General features: G+C 39.6%; 2 protein-coding genes across 8 annotated transcripts in view; one reads left to right on the forward strand and one right to left on the reverse strand.

Annotated features, from left to right (window-relative positions):
- On the forward strand, nt 1–15510 carry CCDC14 (coiled-coil domain containing 14). Of its 4 annotated transcripts, none has more exons than XM_039495042.1 (13): nt 1–249; nt 2755–2810; nt 3282–3410; nt 3555–3627; nt 3719–3859; nt 4183–4428; nt 4538–4632; nt 6015–6597; nt 7614–7755; nt 10707–10786; nt 11993–12211; nt 12299–12431; nt 14095–15510. In XM_039495042.1, the coding sequence occupies exons 5-13, from the start codon at nt 3721–3723 to the stop codon at nt 15077–15079; spliced, it is 2622 nt and encodes an 873-aa protein (XP_039350976.1). In that variant the 5' UTR covers nt 1–249; nt 2755–2810; nt 3282–3410; nt 3555–3627; nt 3719–3720; the 3' UTR covers nt 15080–15510. The 4 variants fall into 4 exon arrangements, with proteins under 4 accessions (XP_039350976.1, XP_039350975.1, XP_039350977.1 ...); XM_039495041.1 differs by having other exon boundaries at nt 3335–3410; XM_039495043.1 differs by lacking the exon at nt 1–249 and adding an exon at nt 1136–1867.
- LOC120374785 (tetraspanin-7-like) overlaps nt 10825–25693 on the reverse strand; it is a 24383-nt gene continuing 9514 nt past the window's right edge. The window contains exons 4-9 of one of the 4 annotated variants that reach the window (XM_039495046.1): nt 23938–24033; nt 22541–22690; nt 20637–20720; nt 19978–20039; nt 18444–18523; nt 17484–18017 (exon numbers count right to left, since the gene is read on the reverse strand). In XM_039495046.1, coding sequence (XP_039350980.1) covers nt 18481–18523; nt 19978–20039; nt 20637–20720; nt 22541–22690; nt 23938–24033 — 435 coding nt within the window. In that variant the 3' untranslated portion in view covers nt 17484–18017; nt 18444–18480. Of the gene's footprint in view, nt 10989–17483; nt 18018–18329; nt 18524–19977; nt 20040–20636; nt 20721–22540; nt 22691–23937; nt 24034–25693 lie in introns of those variants that run through there. The other 3 variants (XM_039495048.1, XM_039495047.1, XM_039495049.1) reach the window with 3 other exon arrangements.

Raw genomic sequence — 25693 nt, forward strand, 5'->3', positions numbered from 1 at the left:
TCCTGACTCCGCCCCACTCCGCGGCCCGCTCCGGCTGCCGCCGGCGCCTTGCATGGAGGGAGGGAGCCGGAAGAGGCGGGGCTGAGAGGATGACGGCTCCTCCCCTGCCGTGGCAGCCGTTGGGCCTGTCAGCCAAGTCGGGCTCGGATTGGCCGCGCGTTTTTGCTCTGAGGGATGCCCGGGTAGCTCCTCCCCCAGGCCGGGGCGGACGGAGCGATGGCGAGGCCGGGAGCTCTGCGGCATCACAAGGTACCAGCCGCGGGGGTCGTTGGGGGGCCGAGCGCTGGGGGACGGGGCTGGGTCTCCCCTGGAGGTGCGGGGCTGGGCGCGGTGTATTCTCGCTCTGGGAGCCCGGGGGGACTGGGCGCCTTGAGCGGCGGTTTACGGGTCTTTCTCTGCGGGTTGGGAGCACTGGGCGTCTGGGGCAGGGAGTGGAGGGCGTCTCGTTTTCGGGGGGGGGGCTCCTGGGGGCTTGGAGGGGACTGGGTGGGCTCCCGGGTCAGGGGGGTGGGGACTTTCCTCTGGGGGCTTCGAGGGGTGGGGGGGTTGGAAGGTGACTGGGCTCCCGGGTCAGGGGGCGGGGGCTCGGGCTCTCCTGGGAGTCAGTAGGGGTGGGGGGTTGGGAGGTGAATGAGCTCACAGGTCGGGGGAGGGGGCTCTCCTCTGGGGGCTCCCTATGGCTGTGGGGGGGTTGGGAGGTGACTAGGCTCATGGGGGCTCTTCGCTGGGGGTCACTGTGGGGGTTAGGAGGTAACTGGCTTCACAGGTCACAGGGGGACTCTCCTTTGGGGGTCACTAGAGATGTGGAGGAGAGGTCGGGAGGTGACTGAGCTCACCAGTCGAGGATGCTCCTCTGGGGGACACTAGGGATGTGTGGGGAGAGTTGGCAGGTGTCTGGCTCCACAGGTCACGGCAGGCACTCTGGGGGACACTAGGGATGTCGCAGGGGATGGGTTGGGAGGTGACTGGGCTAACAGGTCAGGAAGGCTCTCTTCTGGGGGACACTCAGGGTGGCAGGGTTGGGGAGGAGACTAGGATCATGGGTTGGGGGAGCTCTCCTCTGGGAGACACTGGGGGAGTTGTCAGGTGACTGGGGACACTACTGGGGTTGGGGGGATTGGGAGGTGATGTTTCACAATTCGGGGGCTCTCTTCTGAAGGGGTTGCAGGTGACTGGATTCATAAGTCAGGAGAACTCTTCTCTAGGGGCTACTAAAGGGGGGTATTACTGGGAGCCTAGATGAGGGATGCAGGACTCCCCCCTCGGGAGTGCATGGGTAACTGAGCGTCTCCAGGAATAGGGTTTAGGTGACTCTTTGGGGCTCCCCTGATTGGTGAGGCTTGTGTCACTTCCCCCTCCACCTACCCTATTACCTGTTGGATTCAGTTCCTGCACAGGCGCCTGCCAGCAGCTGCTTAGCTTCACCTCTTGTTGGGGATTGATTCCCAAAGTACATTTCCCTGCCTTGTGATGTGGGGTTATGCAAAGTGTTACAACAGGACACCTGAAGTCTCCTTCTAACTTACTTGGGCTCTCAATCATTTAGATTCTCCCAAGTTTGAGAGCCCAGGGTTGCCGTCTGTCTATTTGTGTCAGTCTTAAGGGGGAAAAATTGTGTGAACAACATTCCCATGTTCACATCGCTAATTTGCCCAATGATGTTGGATTTTTGTATCCTGACATGAAGACATGTTGTCATGACATCACATTGCTATATGAAACTTGAGATATATTTGGGAGGGAAGGCAGATCTATGACGATCAAGGGTAGTGTTGTGAATTTTGGGATGGGCTTCAGCCCTTGTTTGCATAATCCATATTTGTTGTGAGCCTGATCCTGCAATCTTTATGCGAGTACCCTCATTGAGGTCAGTGAGATTATTTACATGAGTAACACAGACACACCATTAGGCCCTTTGCTTGAAGTATTCTTCTACAATTAAATATTTCAGCTGCAAATATTTGCGCTATGGTAGCAGTTTATTAGTAAAAACTAGTGCTGTGCGTTCAGTTGGAAAGCAGGGAATATTTTCTCCTTTGCAATATATTATAAAGCTCTTCACAGTCATGTTATATCACAACTTAAGCCTGTTACTGGTCTGGGTCTGAACTCATGAAAAGTGTATGGGATATTTAATAAATGCAGGTAGTCAGGCCGTCAATTTTACAATATCCACTAGCGCCAATCTAAGGTATTGGTTCAGTACTGACTTGCAGATAAATGTTTTGGGGAATTACCAGCACTGCCTCCTGTACCACTCCGGGTTTTTCATTGACGTCTTCCGTTAAGGAATGAACTTGGCCTGATTTAGCTAAACTTGTGAAATTTGACACGATATCAAAAGAAGATGGTAAGGCTGTAGGCTATAGACAGTGATGCTAGAGGAAAGTGGAAGGGCTATACTGAAATAATTTGTGTCCACAAAACAAACTGATATGTGTCTACACGTAAACACCGACCCTATAGTTTATATGTGGGTGGACTGCTGCATCTGCACAGTGTGATGAAGTCAGTGGAGCTCCATGTATTCAGAAGCCTACCTGTGCATTGTAAATTGCAGAATTGAGGCTCAGTGCTCGTTGCTGCGTTCCCCCTCATTTCTTTAAAAAATGTTAATTAGCCTTCCTAGACTTTATTTATTGTCTCAGATTTAGCAGTCCGGTGGTATTTAGTATACTTCTATTATATCATTAAAATAATTAATTGAAATTAAAACAATATTTATTGGTGTATATTTGTGTAATAATTCAACAGGTACTGTCTTCTGGAAGGCTAACAGGAGCAGCTAAGTTATCAAGTGGAAAAAAACAGTAAGAAATTAATCATTAATACTGTCTAGTGGTATACCTGTTAGCAGTCAAAACAGCCATACAAATCAAAAGCCAGCAGCTTGTCAACAACTCTTTGCATTTATTAAATATTAAGTCCCAACTGAAAGATGCTGCAAGCGGCAGATCCTGCTGTCCTTGGACAGGCAAAACTTTCATTGAAGTTAGTGGGAGTTTGGCCTGTACAATGACTAGAGGGAAGATTAACCTCTTTAGCAAACAACATGCCTTAGACTTCCATTTTGAATTTATGAAATATTAATTAAATTTTCCCCCTAGATTACTGAATGAATATGGGGACTAGTTACATGTAAGCTTTCTGAGTAAGGGCCAGTCCTACCCTAACGTATACTGGTGATGTCTGCAACAGTTAGTTGCTTATGTCATTACAGCATTTGGCTCTATTGTAAAGTGCAGCACATTGTGTATGTTGGTTTTTTTTTTTTGTTTTAGATATCAAACAAGTATATTTATAAGAGGAAGTAAACAGGGAATGTCTTTTTCAGGATTGGCTTAAGAAAAGCATGCCATTCTGATGTGGACTCTGGCTACTCTCTCTATTCCACTGACTCTGAGGATCAGGTAATTTGAGATGAATTGGCTCTCTCTTATACATGCAAATCAGAAATTAACTAAAATTACTGAAACATAAAATTCATTGTCCTTACTGGTTTTGTGTTACAATAAATCAATGCCTGTATTCTGACTGCAACATTCTTTCTGCAGGTTGTAACTATACATAATGGGCTTGATCGCTGTGCAGCTTTACTGCAGGATATTTTGCAAAATGAGGCCACAGGTTGTACCTTATTGAAATTTTAAATTACATTTTAGTTTCTGTAGGTCTCTTATTTATTTTGTTGAATGGCTTTTGTTTCAAATAACATTAGGAATGGAGACAGTAAATCGAAAACCAGGAAAAGTAACTTCTGTTAAGGCTACTACCAGGCCTATACTAACCAAAGGAAATAGTTCAAAAAAGAAAGGACTGAAGAAAAATGTTCTTGCTGCCCATATTCATAAAGAAATTGGTAAGCACTTGTCCTTGGTTTGGCCTTTACTTAAACAATGTTTTCATCCATAAGTGTTTTATTTCCTCAATAAATACGTGTTCATTGTCACCACATCTGCAGAATTAATTAATGTGGTTATAATATTGTGCAACTTATTTTGGTTTTAAACTTTGGTTTAATAAAATAAATTTACTATGGCTTGATTTTTTTCTGTCAATTTTAATCAAATTAATCAATCAAAATGGGTTCACAGCACTTGATTCCTGATGTCAAGAATCTTCATGTAAACATTTGTTTGTGTAGTGCAAAAAGAAAACTAACTTCAGCTTTATTTTCCATAGTGCCCGTGTCAAATAGGAAACCAGCCTCTTGTAATACACTTGCTGTTGACAAAGAGGGAGAACTTTCCAGCGCAGTACAAAATCAGCCTGTTCAACCAATTCATGTGCCTTTTAATCAACAGTCTCCTGTGATGCATCAGAAACTGTGTGAGCATGTGCAAACCCAAATGTCTCTGATAACTGGCCAAGTTCCACCGAGCTGTAATGGAATTCCCACTGTACCTGCTTACCCTGTTCTAGATCCTGGTTAGTATCAATGTCATCATATAGTTAGACACTATTTTGGGGTTTGTTTTTAGTGTTTGGCAAGAAAAAAATCTTAAATTTAACAATGTTCGGTTTTTGTCTGTTTCAGGATATCAAAGTGTTACAGCATTTAATTATCGTTTACCTACCTCCACACCAACTCTGTCCCCGCAGCATGCATCTAATCCTTTACTCATTCAGTCTGTAAGTACACTTGATTTAAATTATAACTAAACATTTAAGTTAGTGTTGTCATCCTTGTCTTATTCTGTGGCTTTCATCACTACTGAAATCTATACACTTTCTTGGACTTAATAAGAAATGTTCCCAAAGAAAAAGAAACTCAATGCATTTTATGTCTCATAAAATCTGTGATGAAACAATAGATACGGTGGTGCTTTTAATAAAATATGTGATTTAAAGGTGATTCACAAATATATTGTTAGCAGGCATTGCTACATATATTGTGCCTGCAGTAGACTCCAAAAATGAGGTAATCGGTCTGCCAATGGGGACTGTTCACTTCTGTTTGTTATGCTCATTGTTTTTCTATGTCGAATTCTGTGATGTATCCATTTCCCAGCCCCTTCCTGAGGAGGATTGATAGTTCCTGATCAGTGTAACATCCCAATCTCACTGTGCTGATGATTGTCATTAACCTAACCTTGAATATTTTAACCTATTAAAAACCTCAGTGACTAGAAGTGCTAACTTGATCAGTGGAAAGTAGTGTAAAACCCATTGTTCTCAAATATGGTTTGTGTGTTGAAGCTTTGCATTTTAATATCCTTATCTATTTCAGGGTACAACGTTTAAAAAAACAACAAAGCAAACCCCCTTCTGCAGTGTGGGAGGAGGGTTTACATTGACCCTGTAGTCAGATTGCAGATGCCACCCCTGTTCCATAGCTATCATGACCTTCAATCAGCACTCTATGGGATATCATCTCATTTGCTAGAAGTTTTGGACTGGGGGAAGTCTGTGCTTCGCAGATCCAAAAAACCACTACGTAAAATTAAGTAATTGTTAGAAATGTGCTGACTGCGTTTTTATGTTTGTAGCATTCAGCACATATATTTATAGATTACATTGCTGAGATTAGTCAAAATGCCAAAATACAGAAAAATATTGACTTGTACACAATGTACACAGTGGGTACCAGCAATGAATTCTAGTTATAAAGATAGGGAAAAATATCAGGAAGATTCTTACAAGCACACTGAAAATGAATTCCCACCCCAAGGAAACAGAATCCTTTTGTCCCTCCCCAATATAGAAAGATGAAAATATCAATTTTGCTCTATTGCTGAATTACAGATAACATTTAAGATAAGACCAACTAGTCTTATTGGTAATCCTAACTATATTTGCCTTTTAACTATTCCTGAACACAGTGAAAGGTCATACACTGCAGCCTGAATGAATTTGAGTACTATTTTAACTGGTTTTTAAATGACAAACAGTGAGCAACACCACATTAAATAAGATTGGCTTCTAAATGTTGAAAGAAACCTCACTGCTACATTTAGGCGCCATGAAAATACAAATAATAATTTGTTTAATATATATATATATTCTCTATGTAGGGTGTTTCTGCTGATAGTTACAACCAGTGTGCACCACAAGCAGGAGGAGCTGTGTTTTTCCCAGGAGTTTCTGCTGCTGCTTGTGTTTCTTCACAAGCGAAGTCTGTCACCACTGATCCTCAGATGACACCCTGTGTACCACTAAATGTGCCAAATAATTCCACAGTATCTACATTTCTTCCAGCATCTTATGGCAGAGAGATGATTTCAAACCAAGGAAATCATGAGCAACGGGTAAAGGAAGCAGACTTGATAAGATGTATACAAGCTCATCTGGCTCTCTTAGAACCACATGAATCAGAGAGTGACTGGGCTGGTCAGAAGTACCAGAAATTTGATCCAGCACAGTCCAAGGTCTCAGATACCAAAGAAGAGGAAACCACTGAGGAACATAGTGAGGGTACTACCAGTGAAGAAGAGGACTTGCATGCAGTTGACATAGCACCAGTGAGGGAGACAAGCTGTCAGACAAGTTTTGACAAAAAAGTTTTAAAGCCTAAAAAAGCAAGCCCAGAAAAAACAGCCCAAAAAGTTAAAACAGTAAAATATCTTTTGGGAGAGCTCAAGGCACTGGCAGACCAAGGTAAAAATGTTTTATCAGCACAGTAGACTATGTATCACACAGATGCTATGCTATGCCACATGGATGGACATTCTTAGAAATCCATAATATACCATTGTGTGATGAATTATTGTAATTCAGATGTTACAAAATTACAATTTGGAATAGTTTTTCTTTTTAATAGAGCTGTATGTTTTGATCTGAAGGAAGATAAAGGGAGTGTTTCAATGTGTGTCGAGATCTTAAAATTGTTATAGCAATTAGTAAAAGTAGTGTTTTCTTTCTGCGTACAGTCTGTGGGAAAGCTCTGCTCTTACACTTCCCATAAGAGATAATCAGGGAGTGGTGTGGAAAGGTTCTAAAAGATTTCCCTTCAGAGATCAGTTGGAAGGATGGTGGCTGTGATTTAACAGGGATCTAGACCAATGGCTCTCAATCTTTCCATCTTACTAATACCCCTTTCAGGAGTCTGATTTGTCTTGCATACCCCCAATTTACACCTCACTTAAAAACTCCTTGCTTACAAAATCGGACCTAAAAATACAAAAAAGTGTCACTGCACTATTATGGAAAAATTGCTGACTTTCTCATTTTTACCATATAATTATAAAATAAATCAATTGGTATATAAATATTGTACTTACATTTCAGTGTGTAGTATAAAGAGCAATATAAACAAGTCATTGTCTATAGGAAATTTTAGTTTGTACTGACTTCTCTAGTGCTTTTTATGTAGCCTGTTGTAAAACGAGGTAAATATGTAGATGAGTTGATGTACCCCCTGAAAGACCTCTGTGTACCCACAAGGATACATGTACACCTGGCTGAGAACCACTCATCTAGACCATACTTCAGTCAAACAGTAATTTAAGAAGTGCAAATAAAGAGGGGTAATTTAAACATTAAAAGCTTCACGCATATCTTAAGAGGTAATAGAATTTGTTCAGCCATCTCATAATTGCTTAATAATTATATATAATTGTATATATCTGAGGCTATGTATTTTTCTTGTAGATGATTATATTTTTTTTTCTTAGATGATTCTGAAATATTGAGGCTAATACATGAGGTAGAAGACTGTGTTTCATTACTGCCAGCAGTAGTTGGAAGTACTAATGTACAAGCTGAAATAGCACTTGCTATACAACCTCTCAGAAGTGAAAATGCCCAATTGCGTAGGTCAGTAAACATTCAACAAGTGAGCAACCTATTTCAAAAATATGTATCATGCTAACTAACTTCATTGTTATAAATTACATATTGTAGTATAGTTACAATGTATAATTCTTAGATCACGTTCTTATTTTCTGTTGTCTATATTGTGTTCACGTGCAGGGGTTTGTTTATACTATGCTTTGTATACTATATTGCTTCTGAAAAAAATCTTTAAGGCATTCATATTTCGTGCATGGATATTTGAACAAGCTTCTTGCTACCCATGAATAGGAATATTTTACTTCTTCCATCAGTTTTCCCAAATGAATGATGGTCTCTTGTTAAAACACAGAATTAAGTCAGGTGGTCTATCTGTGCCATGGACTTGCTCCGTGACTTTAGGTAAATTGCTTAAGCCCTCAGCACAGTTAACTACGGAGTGCATTAGTCTTCCCCAGAGAGATGTAAATTCTAATGCGCACAGGATGGCATGCACTAACTGGCTCCTGTGGACCCTGGTGGCATGCACTAAAAGTTCCCTAGTGTGTGTTAATGTAGGGCTGTTTGAAACAGCAGTTTCACCTATTTGTAAAATAAAAATATTAGCCTAGAGAAGTATTGTAAAGTTTAATCCACTGTTTATAAAGTGCTTTGCAATTTTCAGCTGAGAAGTGCAATACAATGACAAAATTGAATGAAAAATTGACATTTCAAATTAGAACTCCAAATAAAGCATTTCGACTGCAGGTGGCACACTTCACAATCTTTAATATAGATAGGACAGATGTTCTTAGTGTTACCTTTGAAATTATTGTGCTTAGAGCTCCATAGAAGGGATGGAATTTCGGAACCAGAAATATCAATTGTGTGAGAAGTCCTTTGGAAAAGGTGAGCGTGCATCTGTCTAGGAGCAGCAGACTACAAGGAGGTTTGGCAGCGTTCAATTTTAATTGATGTGTCAGTAAACATTGATTTCAGCTGACATGCTGAAATTGACACACAAAAATTGATCAGTAACAGTGCAAGAGGTCCCACCACCCCTCCCTCCACTCCATTTTGTGCCTGCAGAGATTGGGTGTCACTGGCCCTGTAACAGGTCAGAGCCATCTGCAGCCCTGCTATCATGACCATGCTCCCTCACTCCATGGCAGCAGAGTTGCACAGCAATCCCTGTGCTGCTGCAGAGCAGGTGACATCCAATTCCTGCAAGGGCAAGGTGTAGGGAAGACTGTGATCCTAGTAGAGCAGAGAACTCCAGCCAGGACTGCAAGGAATGGGAAGAGGATGAGCGCCTGGCTGTGGGAGAGACTACATGCTGCTGAATGGCTTCTTCCCTGGGCAGGCACCATTCAGTGGTGGGATGGCCTCCCCAGCAGCCGGGGGCTCATCTTCCTCCTTGTGGCCCTGGCTAGAGGTCTCTGGTCTTCCCAGCCAGGACTACAAGCCTTCTCCACACCTTATGCCCACCAGGGATCAGTTGTCACTAGCCATGCATGGAGTCCTCTGCAGCTCTGCTGTCATGGATCTACTCACCATCTGGCAGTGCCAGAGGTCTGACAGTGGGGTTGCAGAGGGTTCTCTTCACAGCCATGGGGCCAATGCCACCCGACCCTTGCAGGTATAAGGTGCAGGAAAGGCTGCAGTCCTGACGAGACAAAGCAGAGACCCCTGGTCAGAGCTGTGAGAAGAAGAAGATCCCAGCTGCAGGGAAGGCCTCCTTGCTGCTAAATGGCTCCTGGCTGGGAACAGAGCCATTCAGCAGCATTGTGACCTCCTGTCATGACCATGGCTTGTCCTACTTCTGGTAGTCTTGGCCAAGAGTCTCTGCTCTGCTGGACCAGGAGTGCAGTCTTCCACGCACCTTGCACCCAGTTATCTTGGACTGCTCAGCTGTGCAGGGAGTCCTCTGCAGCCCTACTGTCAGTGCTGCCCCAACCCCAACCTTAATCCTCCTTAATTTCCAGTAAAAATAATTTTTTAAAATAAAAATTGATATTAACTATCAAAATTAGAAAAAAATATAAACTGAGTTTTGCCATGTCTAACTATAAAAGTTCTGCTACATATTTTTGTCTATATGTGAAAGCACAGTGACTGTAATTTAGTCTATCTCTGGAGAATCCAGGAGGGATATAACTTCTAAATATCATGTTTGTTGAACAATTGTTTGTTCCTTGACATTAGTGTATGACTTGCCTTATAAAGTAGTTTATTAACCTTAACAGCATAACAAGGGTGTAGATAATACCTTCTCAAAGTATGCAGAAAAGCATGTTGAGAACTAGGAAGGAGTATTATTTTCTGTGTGTATTTTCCATTTGAAACATATTGCCATCTTTTCCCAAGACTGGGCTTTTTTCTAGAAGTACCAGTGGGTACTCCTAACTTTTAAACTTCAGCTCCCAAGTAGTTACCATGCATGTCTCTAGACAGCCTGTTATCAAATGCAGAAATAATCTCTTTTTCCGGATACATGCTTAATGTAAAAGTAGACACCCCTTTCCTCTGAGCTAAAATGGAGTGAAGTTACTATGATTTTTGAAAAGAGCTCATTCAGCTAAAGAAAGGTGGAAATGCAGTCTTTGACGAAATAGAAAATCCAGCAATATTGCCAAATATTTCATCACCTTTAAAAAACTGTGCACCCTCCATGCCATCCCTAAAAATCAAAAGATAACCACATTGATAGCAAAATTGACTGGCAGAGTTCTGGACATATTCAATAAGATGCCTATTGATAATGCTGAGTAGTCTTGGCACATCAGGTGGCAGCTCCCAAGGGGGTTTCTATAATCTAACCCATCACAAGATGATTAAAACTTTTTTTTAACTTCCAAAACTAAAAACATTTTTGTGGGGATTCTGTTCTAATTAAATTAGTAAACTTTCATAAACAAACCAATTTTGATATTCAGCCTTTTGAATTTACTCTGTATTTGGACTTTCTCCATTTATGCTTTATCATTCGCATTTAGGAGATTACGAATATTGAACCAGCAACTCCGGGAGCGAGAGAGAGCTGAAAAGGAATCCAGCCTGGATTGCAACTTTGAATGCAAGTACTGGTATATTGCAAGAGAGTGTGGGAAATGGGGATGAAGATTTTAGCTCCATTGAAGTCAGTATAGCACCCTGCAGACAGTGGGATCCTCCTGTGCAGCTCCAGTGTAGGATTTGGGACTGTAGCCTTCATATAGTAAGGATGAGACGGGTATAAAGGAAACTTCCTTGAGTCTTGCAAAGGTTCCTACTTTTATCTGCAAACAAAGGTCACATTATAATAGAGTTATATAGTTCAAAAACTCCATGCATAAGGCATCTGATATTAATCTGACCTTAAAGTAAAAAGGCTGTTTTCCTCTATCTTCCTTTGGGAGAACTGGGGAAAAAACCCACAGCACATCATTACATGACAATTACAGCTTATCTGCTGTAAATTAATGTGACAGTGGGTAACATTACCATGATACCCATCTAAAAATATTTTACTAAGCTGGGGGGAAGAAAGGAGGGCAATACCACTTTGCAAAATTATATGTGCAAGTTCAGTACTGTACTCAAAGTACAAGTACGGAATTAAATAACTAATTTAATTGCATGTTTTAAATATATAAAATGGCATTCCACATTCTGTCACTGTGATAGTGGGGACTATTATCCCCACAGGCGTGAAGTTTTAGGCCCTCGTCTTGTAGTGAGCTGTGTGCAAATGTATTGAAGTCTCTCAGGCTCTGTATGGATGTACTCATGCTTATGTCACTGCAGGATCAGGGCCTTAGATATCACTGTGAGCAATACCAAGTCTTGTGGTCACTTTTTAAAGAGAAAATTAATCCTTAAATATTTTATTGTAGGTATCTGCTCATAGGATATGAGACAACATTTTTCATTTTAATGAAAATAGGGTTGTGTTATCTTGGTGGCAGGTGCCAAATACATCAGTTACAATGTTCTTATATCTTGTCATTCCAGTACAGGATAATAGGACTTAAAGATTTAGCGCTAATAGAAATCTTTCCAAATACACCACTTAAAAACATGTAAAATATCTACTGGTAGTGGAAGAGAATTCTTTCTCTATAGTTTTGATTTATGCTTATATTCACACAGGCCTTCTGACTTTAACTTAATTATTGTAATCTGTTACTCTTCATTTCTAAGAATTTGAATGATGACTTAGGCTTTAATAGTTGCAAATTATATTTCTTTTGGGCATAGAAATGAAACATTTAAAAAACTTGCTATGTTTCTCTTCCTATAGTAGTTTCTCTACAGTCCCTGAATATGACACTCCAGAGTCAACTCAAGGAATCTTTAAAGGGCCTTGAATCACTGCACAATAAAAATGAAGAACTCCTTAAAATAATAGAAAACCAGAAAGAAGAAAATAAACAGTTTGCAAAAGTTATCCAGGAGAAAGATAAAGAACTGCTTGAAAACAAACAGCAGTATGACATTGAAGCTACAAAGCTAAAAATTGGTGCGTGTTTTGAACTGACTTGATTTTTTTCAGTTGGTGCTTTTCCATTTAAAAAAAGACTAAATAAAATTGTACTTGGCATTTTAGAAGTGGATGAGGCACTGGCAAATGTGAAGAGCTTCCAGTTTAAGTTGGAAGCCTCGGAAAAAGAAAATCAGATCTTGGGCATAACATTACGTCAACGTGATGCAGAAGTGAACAGACTGCGTGAATTGACTCGGTAATATTGGCCACACAGTTTTTCTTCTTGACACTTCTTCCTTATTTTGAATTATTGAAACAACCTCTCCCTATGTTGTCTTTGTGTTAGGGTCTAGACGTAAAGATCTTATAACCTATCAGTGAGTCTTGCAATTTATTTACTCTTTCTAGAGCCTAAAAACCCCAATCAGGGAGCAGAGCTATACAGTTAGATAACAGAGACAGTCTCTCCTCCAGACAGCTTACACTATGAGGGTCAGAAAGTAAACAGGTAGACTAGATAAACATATGGGATGGGTTGTGTCAGGATGATGGAACAATAAAACTAATAATTTAGCATAAAAGCAGAAGTTTTGGCTTCCCCTTTTTTTAACTTATGCAATAGTTAGAAATAACTATCATGTCAGGTAGGTCAAATGCCACAGGCTATATGCATGGCTGCTTGCTGGGAGAAGGCAATGACCTTGTTTGTGTCTGTAGTCCTGGCTACCTAGGTGATCCTTCCCTAGGACCTCCAGAGTTTGGTAACTGGTTCTGCAGCCTGCTTGAAGGGAGGCAGTCTCCCTTTTCTTTGTGAAAAGACCAAGAATAAATCATCCTGAAAAGAACCTTGCAGAGACTCTCCCTTTTGGGCCCACAGTTGGTTTTCCTGTGGGAAGAAGCAATCTCTCTATCAGTTAAGGACACACTTAAAATGAAATTTGACTAGATTTCCTTCATTTTTGAGAGTCTTAGCTCCTGAGTGAAGCTGCCTTAATCACATATATTTGTGAAGTTATTCTATGGGTTTTTTTTATGAATTCATGATGGCAAGGTTTGAGGCTTTACAATCGTTTGTACACCTAGACTGTGTGATTCTGATAATAGAGCTCTCTAGTTACATGACTTGTTTGGATTATTAATATTTTACTTATGTGCACTAGAAGTTTTACTATTCAGTTATCCAAAATTCAGAATTTACCAGCCCCCATAATAGTGTACAGTATTTTCCTTACAGTGTATATACACACCTTACATATTTTCCTGTAACTATATTACCTGCTGACCACCAGATGGTGATAGCCATATGTACATGTAATGAGCTGAGTCTTCATTTGTCTTGGCATAGAAAGCTGAAAATGAGTAACTGTCTATTTCTGTATTTAAATATTTCCTTTTAAATTGTATACAATTTAAAAGGAAGCAATTTTTCCAAATTGCTTTCAGAAGCAAACCTCCATATCTTAACACAGACTTTGAAAATCATAGAATCGGAGGACTGGAAGGGACCTCAAGAGGTCATTTAGTTCAATTCCCTGCACTTATGGCAGGACTAAGGATTATCTAGCCCAAAATCAATTATGCTATATCTTCTAGTTATTTTATAAATGTTAAAGTTCTCTTGTCTTAAAGTCATTTAATCTGCTCTTCATAAGGGCACATAGGTGAGAAAGAACCTCATTGCTTGCTGTTCTTTTCATTAATTTCAGAGGTACATTCAATTGAATTGAAGAATGACACTCAATAGAGCTTCAGTAGTTTAAAATTGGTATTGATTTTTTGTGCTGTCTTGTGGAATATGAATTAGGTTTTTAAAATGATCGTTGCAATCTTAAATTGATAAACCTTATAATTTAATATTTAGATATACTTATGAAAAGTCATTATACATAATGGATGACCTAATGAATTGCTCTTAACAGAACCTTGCAGAGCAGCATGGCCAAGCTTCTCTCTGACCTCTCTGTAGACCATGTTAGACATAGACCTGAAAAAGGTCTTACAAAATCTCTTCTGGAAGACTATGAGAAACAGCTGAAACCCAACCCATTCCCTGTGAGTACTTCCATAATGAGTTACCTCAAAAAATTAGATAGTGATCAAATTTTGACAAATACAGAACTTCAGTTTTCAAATAAAACTGGAGAATTGGAAATGCCAGTTTTAGACCATGAAAATTTTGTTGCTGAAGGATCTCATAAAAAAAGTACACTGTTAGCAGAGGAAATAACAGCTCAAAGAATTCTTCCTCCCCTGTCAAAGCAAGATACAGAAACAATTAGTGATTCTGGGACTTTAATAGAGGAAGAACACAAACTGGATGAGACCATTTATATTCCATTGACTAGCAGCACCTCTAAAAAACAGCTATCAATATGTGAAAGAAAAATGTGTGCACAACACCAGGTCAGTGTGGCTTCCAAGAAGTTGGACTATAACTGTGGGCTCTCTGACTCTCAGAAGCAGAATGGATTTGGGATGTTGGATGATGAAAAGATTTTTGATAAACTCAGTGGTGGCTACGACTTGAGAAAGACCATAGAAAATACATCTGAAACCACAGGGAAGACAACTGAGCTGGAAGGAGACAGGCCCCTAGTGAGGCCAAAAGAAATAATTGGAACTGCTAAAGATTTCAGAGACAAATCAGATAGACCTCAGTCTGATAAATACCTTTACACTTGCATGCCACAACAGAAGGAGAACTTTCAGAAAAAAGGCACTGAAATGTCTGACTCTAGTTTCTCTACTTTTGACTGCATGTCAGGAAAATCTGAATGGAGCATGTCTTCCTTCTCAACATTTACTTCACGAGATGAAGAAGACTTTAAAAATGGGCTAGCAGCCTTGGATGCCAACATAGCTAGATTACAAAGGACTTTGCAGACTGGCATTATGAAACAGTGAATGAGGAAACTAAAGACTGTATTTTGTTCAGATAATTGTTAGGTTTTTTTTAGTAATTTAATATGATGTATAGTTTTTGGAATGTCAATATTTGTATTGTTTTGTATAAAATGGCTGGTTCCTAATAGTTAAATTATGACGAATTTATTTTCTTGGTTAGTGAATGAAGGTGCTATTTCCCTTGTGAAAACTATCATAATTAGTGCAAGGGAAGCGTTATTTAAAATTCTTAAATGCAGAGATTAAAATTAAGTTTTATACTATAGGCAATAAAACCTTTTTCTATTAAATGGTGGATGAAACATTTGTTTGGTTTCAATATACACTTCAAAGTAGTCACATTTTATCTGAATATAAACTAATATCTCAAGATGACATGAGTCAGAAAAAAGCAACAAAGTCCTGTGGCACCTTGAAGACAAACAGATGTATTGGAGCATAAGCTTTTGTGGGTGAATACCCACTTCATCAGCGTCTGATGAAGTGGGTATTCACCCACAAAAGCATATGCTCCAATACATCTGTTTGTCTTCAAAAGGTGCTACAGGACTCTTTGTTGCTTTTTACAGATCCAGACTAACATAGCTACCCCTCTGATACATGAGTCAGAAAGTGACCTCCCTGGCTTCTGTGGGAAATAGTCACAACTTGAACTTCATTTTAAAAAATGAATAGTATATTCAATGTTACATGCTAGTGACCAAATCCAGTCAAGTGGAAAATTAGTAGGAAGAACATCTCATCTCAGTATAAAGCATAACTTGGATCAGCACAGAATGTACTTTATGCCATTCTCTTCATACAGTAGATTTTTGTGGTCAAACAGACCAAATTCTGCTCTGTTGTAGTAGCATAAATGCTAGAGTAACTCAGAGCAGAACTTGCTCCAGAATCTTCATTAGATAACTGCAGATGTTTGCTGAATACCTACCTGTTTTTCAGAAATCATATTTTTACAATGAGCATTGTAAAAGTAATTCATGTCACTTAAAACAAGTTTTTTGGACTAGCAGTAAACTTTCAGTCTTCATGGTGTCTGGAACACATTGTTCCTGTACTACTTAGTTTGCTTGGTCACAGTTGTGGTTTACAGAAGTACAAGACATGTTTTGGGTATATATGGAAACAGATGAGTTAATAAAAGGGTTTCTTTAAAAAAAAGTTATTAGTATAAACAAAGTTATCCCTTGACTATTGATATGATAAATTGCAACTAAATTATTGTTGCTGACAAGCATGAAATTGCTCATTGACTGTTGAAGATATTCTCTGATGTGGAATATTGGCTGATCAATAATACTGTAGTAGGCAAAACCTACCACAGAGAGGCTGGGGTATTCTTTGATTGGATAATAGTATCCAGTTTCACCAGCAATTAACAGCAACACGAACATAGCAAAGGAAAAACAATAACTTCAAGCTATGTGGGCAGTTCAGATGAGGGGACAGTTAGTTCCTCACTTAAGATAAAGTGATCAAGCATTGAAATTTACAGCAGGATGGTCAAAGTTTGTAAGAATAAAAACAAGTAATTGTGACTCATTCATTGCAACTTCTTGGATTCTTCTAAACTCTATGTCCCTGCTTTTAGCAAGGAACTACTGTAGAGGTGGGGTGGGAGAAAGTTGAGCTGAAAATTGATGTGCTCCTGGCATCAAACAACACTGCCTCAATCTACAGTTAGTGCAAATAGCCTACCCCAGAACAGTCTTAAAAAGGAGTACTAAAACAATATCCTTGTTCAATAATAAGCTACAATGGTGCAAATACTACCTCCCTCCTTTTCCTTACTCATTAAGAAATGGACTCATCCATATCACAACCTGCTGAAAGTTGCAAATGGTGCAGCTGTATATTTTGCTGAAAGAATATTTTCCACCAGAAATCAAATGCAGATATGACTTGGTTAGTTCCACAAATTAATGCAGTGACTTAATCAGCATGTTTTACTGTTACTACAATATAAAAAGTATCACTGGTTAATGTATAGTAGGGCTGTGATGAATGGCCAGGATCACTTTCTTTTTTGAGGACTGGAGAAAACCACATTCAATAACTATCTTCCTACTACCTCCCTAGAGCACTGACTTCTCAAAAATAAATCAGTGGTGCAGTAAGTTTGGTGGCTAAAAGCCTCTTCATAGGCTACATCAAACACCATTGATTGTATCAGTTTGAGTTTTCCAAGTGTCTCCTTAACTATTTTTAGTAGGACTTTCTGAAGACACTTATCTCCTGCAAGTATAAATAAACTTGTTTGTCTGAGTGACTGGCTGAACAAGAAGTAGGACTGAGGGGACTTTTAGGCTCTGAAGTTTTAGTGTTATTTGAGTTATTTTTTTTGTACATTCTACCTTTGTAAGTTCAACTTTCATGATAAAGAGATTGCATTACAGTACTTGTATGATGTGAACTGAAAAACTGTTCTTACAGCATAAATATTTATTTTTATGACAGTGTACAGTGCTCACTGTTTTAATTGAGGTCTATATTCTAAAATGTAGAAATCAAAATATTTAAATCATATCCTGTTATTTTACAGTGCAATTAATCAATCACTTGTCAGCTCTAATGAAAATTTACATAAACTTTAAGGATGAGCACAGAATTGATCAGTTTGTACTCAAAGAAACTGCACTGTGGTGCATTAAAAATTCATTAAAAAGTTCCATTGCAAACAGATGGACCATGTAAGTACATTGGGCTGCTGCAGAGACTGCAGGGAAAAGTCCTCAGTACAGGTTAGCTGCCTGCATAGGTAATGGAATAATGTTCTGGGGGTTTCTAATAATGATTGCAGAAGGTTGTGTCCCTTTTCAATAAAGTTACACAGCCTCCTGATTTCCATGCAGAAGTGATGTACACAAAGTTTATTTATAGGTATTTTGCTTTCTTCCCTCAGGAGCACGGAATAATGGGTGAAGCACTGGAGGGCCTCCTGCAAGGCAGATTAAGATCTTTTTAAGGAATAGTTCATAGCTTCCTACCACCTGCATTCCACATTGCGCAATGAGGCGATGCTCAATTCCTTACCACTAGCTATTGCTTATGTTAAGAAATGTCATAGGATTTATTTATTTGAGCTCCTTGCTTCAAGAAGTCTTTTATTCTACATTTGGTCTACAGAATGCAGCCATATTAGAATGTCTGCAAATGTTGCATCAGTGCCACAATTAAAAACATCACTCTTCTTGTGAAGAGCTTACTTAAGTAGTCAAGCTGGGGAAGAGAGAGAACACAACACAAAGTGTCAGTATGATTAGGTCCTGATCTCTAGTAGAGATTCAAGGCATTACTCTGTCTTTTCAAAGGTGTGTCTAATTTTCTAGGAGCTGGTATGGGTGCTGTCTGTTGCTATTCTCACCTGACTTCAGATAAGTAGTTCTGAAAGGCATTCTTTTCTAGGTATGATTTAGACAAGGGAGTGATAGTTTGACATAGTCCCTACATTGGGAAAAAAATAAATAGTCAAAAGTGAGATTAACAGTCAAAATTCACACCAGTTTTAAACTTGTTATTCCGTAAGATTATGAAAGGCACATTCCACCATTGAGACATTTGCTAGGTTATGCTACATAGCAGTTTTATAGAGATTTGATTATTTAAGTTATTGCAACAGATTGGTAATTAAGGCATGAGATGGCAGAAAGTGACTAGGGAATGCCAATTGGCATTCCCACTTAAGAAAAATGAAGTTAGACTAAATAGTGACTTCAGTGAATCAGAATGCTTTTAAGACTTGGCCTGGCCTTATTCCTCCAAGGCATTGTTCATGCTCAGATTTCAAAGTAAGGCTGATGGCAGAAGAGCAAGCACAAGAAATTCTATTTACAAGCAATTTAACTGTGCACTTCATAAGCAAAGTGGTATTGGAAGTTTGGGAACTGTTGAGGATACAAAACAAAATTTACCATTTTCCTCCTACTGACTTACTATAATGCTCATACCAGAAGTCAGGAACCTCCAATATGCCAGGTTTTATAAAGGTTGAATGGGTCAATAAGTTTTTGCAAAAATGTGTGGTTGGAAAGTGAATTTCCCCAAAAAATGTCTTAACACTTTGCAAACAGGTGATAAGACATGCTGCAATTCACTGGCTGGGGGTTTCTAGACTGTCAACATACTTTTAGATTATTTACTTATAGTATCCTCTTATTTTGTCCAATAGAAGGCAGACTAATCAATTTGATATCCTAAGTCAAGAGATTTTTCCCCAAGGTAGATGTAGCATTTTTGAAGGGAGACAATGGTATCTGTGGATTGCAGCGAGAAGCAATGACAATTGAGCTGTCAACGTGTCTCCCCTTCACTTTGAGGGCATCACTGTTCATTGTTATATACAGAGGAGGAGAGTTGACTATGTGATGTAGTAGTAGTAGACAAATCACATGCAGTTAAATTTAATCCCCTCCTTCACATGCATTAGTACATGGCAAGACTGTCACTGCAGCAATCCTCAGGGAAAGGGTTTGGTTTGTGTGTGCACGCACACAGGCCTACAACCCAGTCAACACCACAAAAATTCTTTCCTCACAGTCTGTTTTGGTCTTCTACTTTGTTTTATAAGACGCCGTGGACAGCTAGTATAACTTGAGTAACAGAAACTGAAATAGCCCTCAGTTAGGCATGTCTTTTCATGAACAAGACAGTTAGTTTTCCACCCTTTCATTCTAATTTTGTAAAGGCAATTGAACTTTGAGCTTCTACAGTTGATACCTACCACTTCCTACCATGAAAGCTAGCACTAATAGATATCCATGGCATCTCATGAGACCGGTAATTCTTTTAATTGTTCAATTTTAATTTATGCAGCATAGCTTTTTAAGCATAGTAGGATCAAAAGCCACAAGAAAGAAAGCACAAAATTCATAAGTTGCAAAATCATTCTGAAGACTCACAAGTTCACATAATCTTCATTAAGTAGTCTCAGTAGCATGTAGCTAAATAAGATCCCAAGTAACTGAGGGGGAGAAAAAAAAGATAATAAATTAAGCTTAATCTTGCTAGTGTTTAAAAGTCATTTTTGAACAGTTTACCCATACATTTTAATGGATCCATTGTTAGGAAAATACCATCTTACTGCAGACAGGATCCACTAATACTACTTGAGCTAAAAATCCTTTTTTGCCACAGCACTGATGCTTAGAATGTTTATGCAGATTTAACATAGAATCATAGAAGATTAGGATTGGAAGAGACCTCAGGAGGTCATCTAGTCCAACCCCCTGCTCAAAACAGAGCCAACACGAACTAAATCAAAGTTGTCTAGTGCATTGCTGCCCTTCACACGTTAGTCAAAATATGACCAGTGCTTTCTCAGTCCATAGCTCAGTCAGTCATCACAAAGCAAAGGTGTAGTGGACCAAGTTTAAAGATAGTTGCTTCTTTCACAGGGTTAAATCATTTACTATCCAGTAGTTTACATGCTAATTTAAATCTTTAGTTTATTCCACCTCAGTATTTCAGATATTGAACCTTGTACTTCTCCCCATGTTTCGTTTGCATGGAGACCACCACGTGCAGTTTGAACACAAGACAGGCACTACACAATGTTTACCTGTGCAAATCCAACACTTATGCAAACCCCTCCAATAAGAGCAATATGTTCTCCAGCCCACTTCTTCAGCTTTTGAATGCATCCCTAGTGGGGGGGGAAAATGTTTGCTAATTACTGCATCTGGCATGTACATTGGAATCCAGTACCTATTACAATGAGTACAGCAGCCAAATTGTACCATCCATAAGAGATAATCCAAACTTTGTTGCAATTGTAGCTGATCAAAGATATTTATCAAAGAAAAGCTGGCTTGCAAGAGACAAAAATTAACATTAATTAATAAGGCTGCAATTTCAAATGTACAAGTTCTTATGGCTGAGAATTTACTACAACATAATGGTTAAGGTGAGAATTATTGTATAGTTAGGAAAGAAAGACTTAAAGCTCAGGGGTAAAGTGGGGAAGAAAAGAAGTCAGAGGGTGATCTCTGTGGTGCTTAAGGTCCTACAGCCAAAAGCCCATGTTTGGATTAGCAAAACAGAAACAGTAGCACGAACAGACATGCTAGATGTGTGGCCTCTAAGCACAGGGCAAATTCCAAAGTACAAACAATGGGGTAACAAAAGAACTTCAGGCATAGGAGGGGGAAAAGGGATTTTGAGAGACTGGTTCCCCTTATTGAAAATAGTTTTTCCATAACTATGCGTTTCCTTCCACCATGCAGTTTTTATAGCCACCTAGTCAAGAGATAGTGGAGAAGACAAGGTGATGCCAAATTAGTAAAGGTCCAACGGACTCAGTTATGGGTAGCTTTAATTATAGGTAGTTCACCAGTATGTTCAAGCATTACAGTAGGCAGAATTAAATGCCATTGCAATCCAGCAAAGCTTTCCATGCCCACTCGGCACACAAGTGATTTTGTTGATTGTTCTCTGTTAGCTGCTTCAAAATTGCATCATGCTGGCGTCCTCCATGCATATTTCAGCCTTCTAACATAGGCTAGTGCTGAAAAGTGAAGGATATATTTGGAGTGAAGAATTTCTTTGGTATTCTTTGGCTAGATTTAGAAATCCTGATGGTCAGTTTAGTTATGAAGCAAGATATCCAGACTTCTATAAGTATAGTGAGGAGGGCAAATGAGCATCAGTCATTTCACTGATAACATGGATCCCACAACCTCTAATAAGGCTACTTGAGCAATTCTGTCTGAACTTAACAGGGACAGAAAGCCTAAATGTTATTTTTATTCTACTTTTATCATTATATTGGTACTATGAGAACAAGCGTTACCTTTTTAGACAATTTCACATCCTGCACCTTCAGCCATGGATATATGCTTCTGGACCTTTCTCTTTAAAGAAGAGGGAAGACTGTTCCGTGCTTAGGCTGCTAGATTGGGACTTGGGAGGTCTGGGTTCAGTTCCCTGGTCCCTGCCACAGCTTTCCTGTGTCGTCTTGAGCTCAGTGGTTTGAGCAGTGGCCTGCTAAACCCAGGGTTGTGAGTTCAGTCCTTGAGGGGGCCACTTAGGGATCGGGGCAAAATCAGTACTTGGTCCTACTAGTGAAGGCTGGACTCGATGACCTTTCAGGGTCCCTTCCAGTTCTATGAGACAGGTATATCGCCATATATTTTAAGTTACTTTCTGTGTGTGCAGTGTCTCCCCCGCTCCAAATCGGTTAAGTGGAGATAGGGGTAATTCCCTACTTCACAGAAGATAACTATATTAAGATTGAGAGGTACTACAGTAATGAGGGTATACAGATGCCTTAGACAGGTTTGTTCTAAAGGAATGCTTACCAGCTCTTCTGATACAGCCAGCTGCATTATAGACAGAGGCTGTAGGCCACAGTTTTAGTAATTTAAAGTCTCCCCAACGAAAGCTACAGGAGCACTCTGACTGGTTGACATCATGTGCTACCTAGTAAGAGAATTGGTTGCTAGAGCTTAGGAGTAGTTGAGATACCTGTTGGTTAATGTTAGCAGCATCGTTGCTTAGATTCAGTCCACAACTTTTCGTTATCACCTTGCAGCAGCTATTTGGAACAGCTGAATTGAGAGATCCAAATGTTGTATTGAACCAGTCAGTGTAATTCTGAGCACCACAGCATTGGAACTGAAATGAACAACAGTTTAAATAAGTGAAATAGCGGAATTTTAAGCAAAAATATTTCTTCTACAGTGGTTTTTGTAGCATCCTGAGCCCAAAGCAGAGCTCTCTTAGGAAGAGTCCCAAAGCTGTTCAGATTACTACAATAGCAGCAGACAGTCCTAGGATGCCAAGTTACCTTCCAGCTGATCCATGTAAGTGGCCTACTTCCCAGTTCTAGCACAGATAGAGCTAGTCACACTGTTAAGTGAGACTTATTCAGAGAGATGGTTAGAAGCCATTACTTGCCTTCCCTTTGAGTTTTTAGCTTTGTGGAATGCCCTTTTTATGCCTGGTTGAATTATTCATGACAAAATAACAAATTTTAGCATGTTTCTTTTGACTAGATCTTCATTTAGAGAGCTTTATAGGTTATTGCAGTTATAATTGATCATTCATGAGCGAGTTCAGATTCTTGCCAACATGAGGCAAAGATGTTAGATTTCATATGCTATTGGTTTGAACACATTAGTTCAGTTTGTTAAACCTCAAACCTAGACTTGTTTTCTAACCCTTCTGGAGGAAGCAAGGTTAAGAGTACCTCTAGCCTGCAAGTCTATTCTTATTTAACCAAAATTAGTCATGTTCTAGATATGAAATGCATTCTTTTTAAATATGATTTCAGTTAGTCAAGTCATTTTGCTTTGTGATCTCCTGTGGGAGAAGAACTCTCCTACCTCATTCTTTTATTACAGCTTGATTACATATTTCTAATGCAGTTGTACCAGCCCCAAGAAGCTGAACAAAACAAGTAGGATCACTTCATAGTAGGGTGACCAGATGAGAAGAAGAAAATATCAGGACAAATTGGGGAGGGGGGTGGGGTGTCCACCGGCAGAGCAAAAAAACCAAACACCAGTGCTGCCGGTGGAGCGAAATATTGGGACAGATTGACCAAAGATCGGTCGGGATGCGGGACAACCACCCAGATATTGGGACAGTCCCAATTTTATCGGAACATCTGGTCACCCTACTTTATAGTTTGAGCAGAAGCAGATTCTATACTTAAATTTCATTAACAGACTAACCAAAGCAAGATATAGGTCTCTTATGAAGGGGGTAAGCAGAGCAAATTTTTGGAGCTTAGGTTAAGAGAAAGATGGAGACCCCCCAGAAGTGACAGACTCCATTTTTATGTGCCCTCAAAGGAATACAATACAAACAGAGTTATAGTGAATTCCTCTATTCATTGCAGCATAGGAGAGAGCACTTACATTCTCCTGTAGGTGGTCTACTCCTTTGGTTACTTGGGATTCTCTATTATATTTGTCAAGAGTCTTCAGGAAGCTTCTCAACAGGTTGTCATGCAGCTGTAAGTAAAGTAGAATTGGTTGTGTATTACACAGGATATGTAATGGTGGACTAGTTCCTGCACACTGCATTCTCCTCCAGAGAATCATGGAAGTACAGGACCCACATAGGGTGCTATTTCTGGCAATGTGTTTTCACCACAAATATGGCAACATTAACTAGAAGGGGTATTAAAGAATACGTGATCTTTGAAAACTCACTAGGAGACCTTGTATCAAACACAATATTTGAATTTGGAACCTTTCACATGCAAATTTCAAGATCAGACATTAAATTGAACTATTAATGCAGAGACAGGGATGTCTGGCTGTTAGCCATATTTAAGTGCAAGTCCCAAGCCAAAAAAAAGAACTTTTCATAAATTTCTCCATTGTGTGTGTGTGTGTACACACACCCACCCCTCCCTAAATGCTTGTTATTGCTGTACACAAGACATTAGTTATGGCAGAGTCCATTATATGCATTTCGGACCATTATGTAGCACTGATTCAATTTCTGCTGGTAGGGAGGCCTTCTGTGGACTAGTGTCTTTGTACCCCATTCTGAGCAGTTGGTTCATTGAACACCTCCAAGCTCTGGTTCAGAGATGCTATTGAGCATTGTCGTTTCCCTAACTAGGACAATTCTTAAGCTACTGGAAAAATAGTAGCCATCAGTGTTAACAGTTAACATTATGGTGTTTATGCAGTTTGAAAACATTTCCAGCCAGATTTAGACATGGGAGCACTGTTCCTTTTAAGGCTTCTGGTTTTGCTCAAGTCCCGTAATGAGTTCTGGCAATTTGACTGCTGCACTAATACAGCCAAAATATATATATTTTCATGCTGCCTCCTCCCAGATTCTATTTTGCATTTAGAAATAGTAGTGGTGATTTTGGGCTTACAATTATGATGTTAAACTAAGTGTAAAAATTTTTTTGGCAGAAGATGCAATCTAAACATCTTTACCATTAGTTTCAGAATATCCATATAATTCTAGGGAATACCAATTCTAGTTAATACTGGAGATCAGATGTTAAGATCACCCTCGCTTCCACCCAGAAGGAAAACCTAGTTGAGTTTTTAGAGAAGAATTAGAATTCTGCCAGTATGGAAGTATACAAAGCAATAATTCTATTTCTACACCTTTGCATTTGCTCATTTCCCTCCTGCCCCACTCGGTAAAGAGCCAACTGCATGCTATAGTCATAGTGTTTGGTTACCTTGAGTACTAGTGCTCTCTTTGACCTCCCCTTTAGAGAGAGGTTTTTCCTTCACACTGTTTTATAGCTTCCAGTGGGCCAAGGCTTGAAATTCTGAACACCAATTCCTGGCAGTCTAGCATGCTGCCACCCAACCCAGCTAGGTTTTCAGACCAATTTTAACTATGAAGCTTTGTCAGAGAAATCTGTGGAGCTGTCCTGCAAGTTGTTATGCTAATACTTTGAGTCCCTACTTCCCTGGTAGCAATGGTGGCTTCTGGTTCAGAAGCATCAACCTCATATGCAAAGCTTTCAGGTAGCTACTTCAGTATGTGGTTATGGAACCACAAGTCTCTTTTAAAATATAAGTTGCTGCTCCATCACCAACTGAGCAAATCTGTTCAGTTGACAGTCCATCTGCCCCAATAAAACCTGGATTCCAGAAGTATAGCTGTGATTTCATGGATCTCTAGTAATGG

Source organism: Mauremys reevesii, linkage group 11, assembly GCF_016161935.1.
Source record: "Mauremys reevesii isolate NIE-2019 linkage group 11, ASM1616193v1, whole genome shotgun sequence".
NCBI lineage: Eukaryota > Metazoa > Chordata > Testudines > Geoemydidae > Mauremys > Mauremys reevesii.

Bases quoted from the DNA above. Each gene is read 5' to 3' on its own strand.
- CCDC14 (XM_039495041.1), top strand. From the start codon at position 217: ATGGCGAGGCCGGGAGCTCTGCGGCATCACAAG. The intron at 2,811-3,334 runs GTAAGAAATTAA...TGTCTTTTTCAG, and splicing joins TTATCAAGTGGAAAAAAACA to GATTGGCTTAAGAAAAGCAT. The intron at 3,411-3,554 runs GTAATTTGAGAT...TTCTTTCTGCAG, and splicing joins CCACTGACTCTGAGGATCAG to GTTGTAACTATACATAATGG.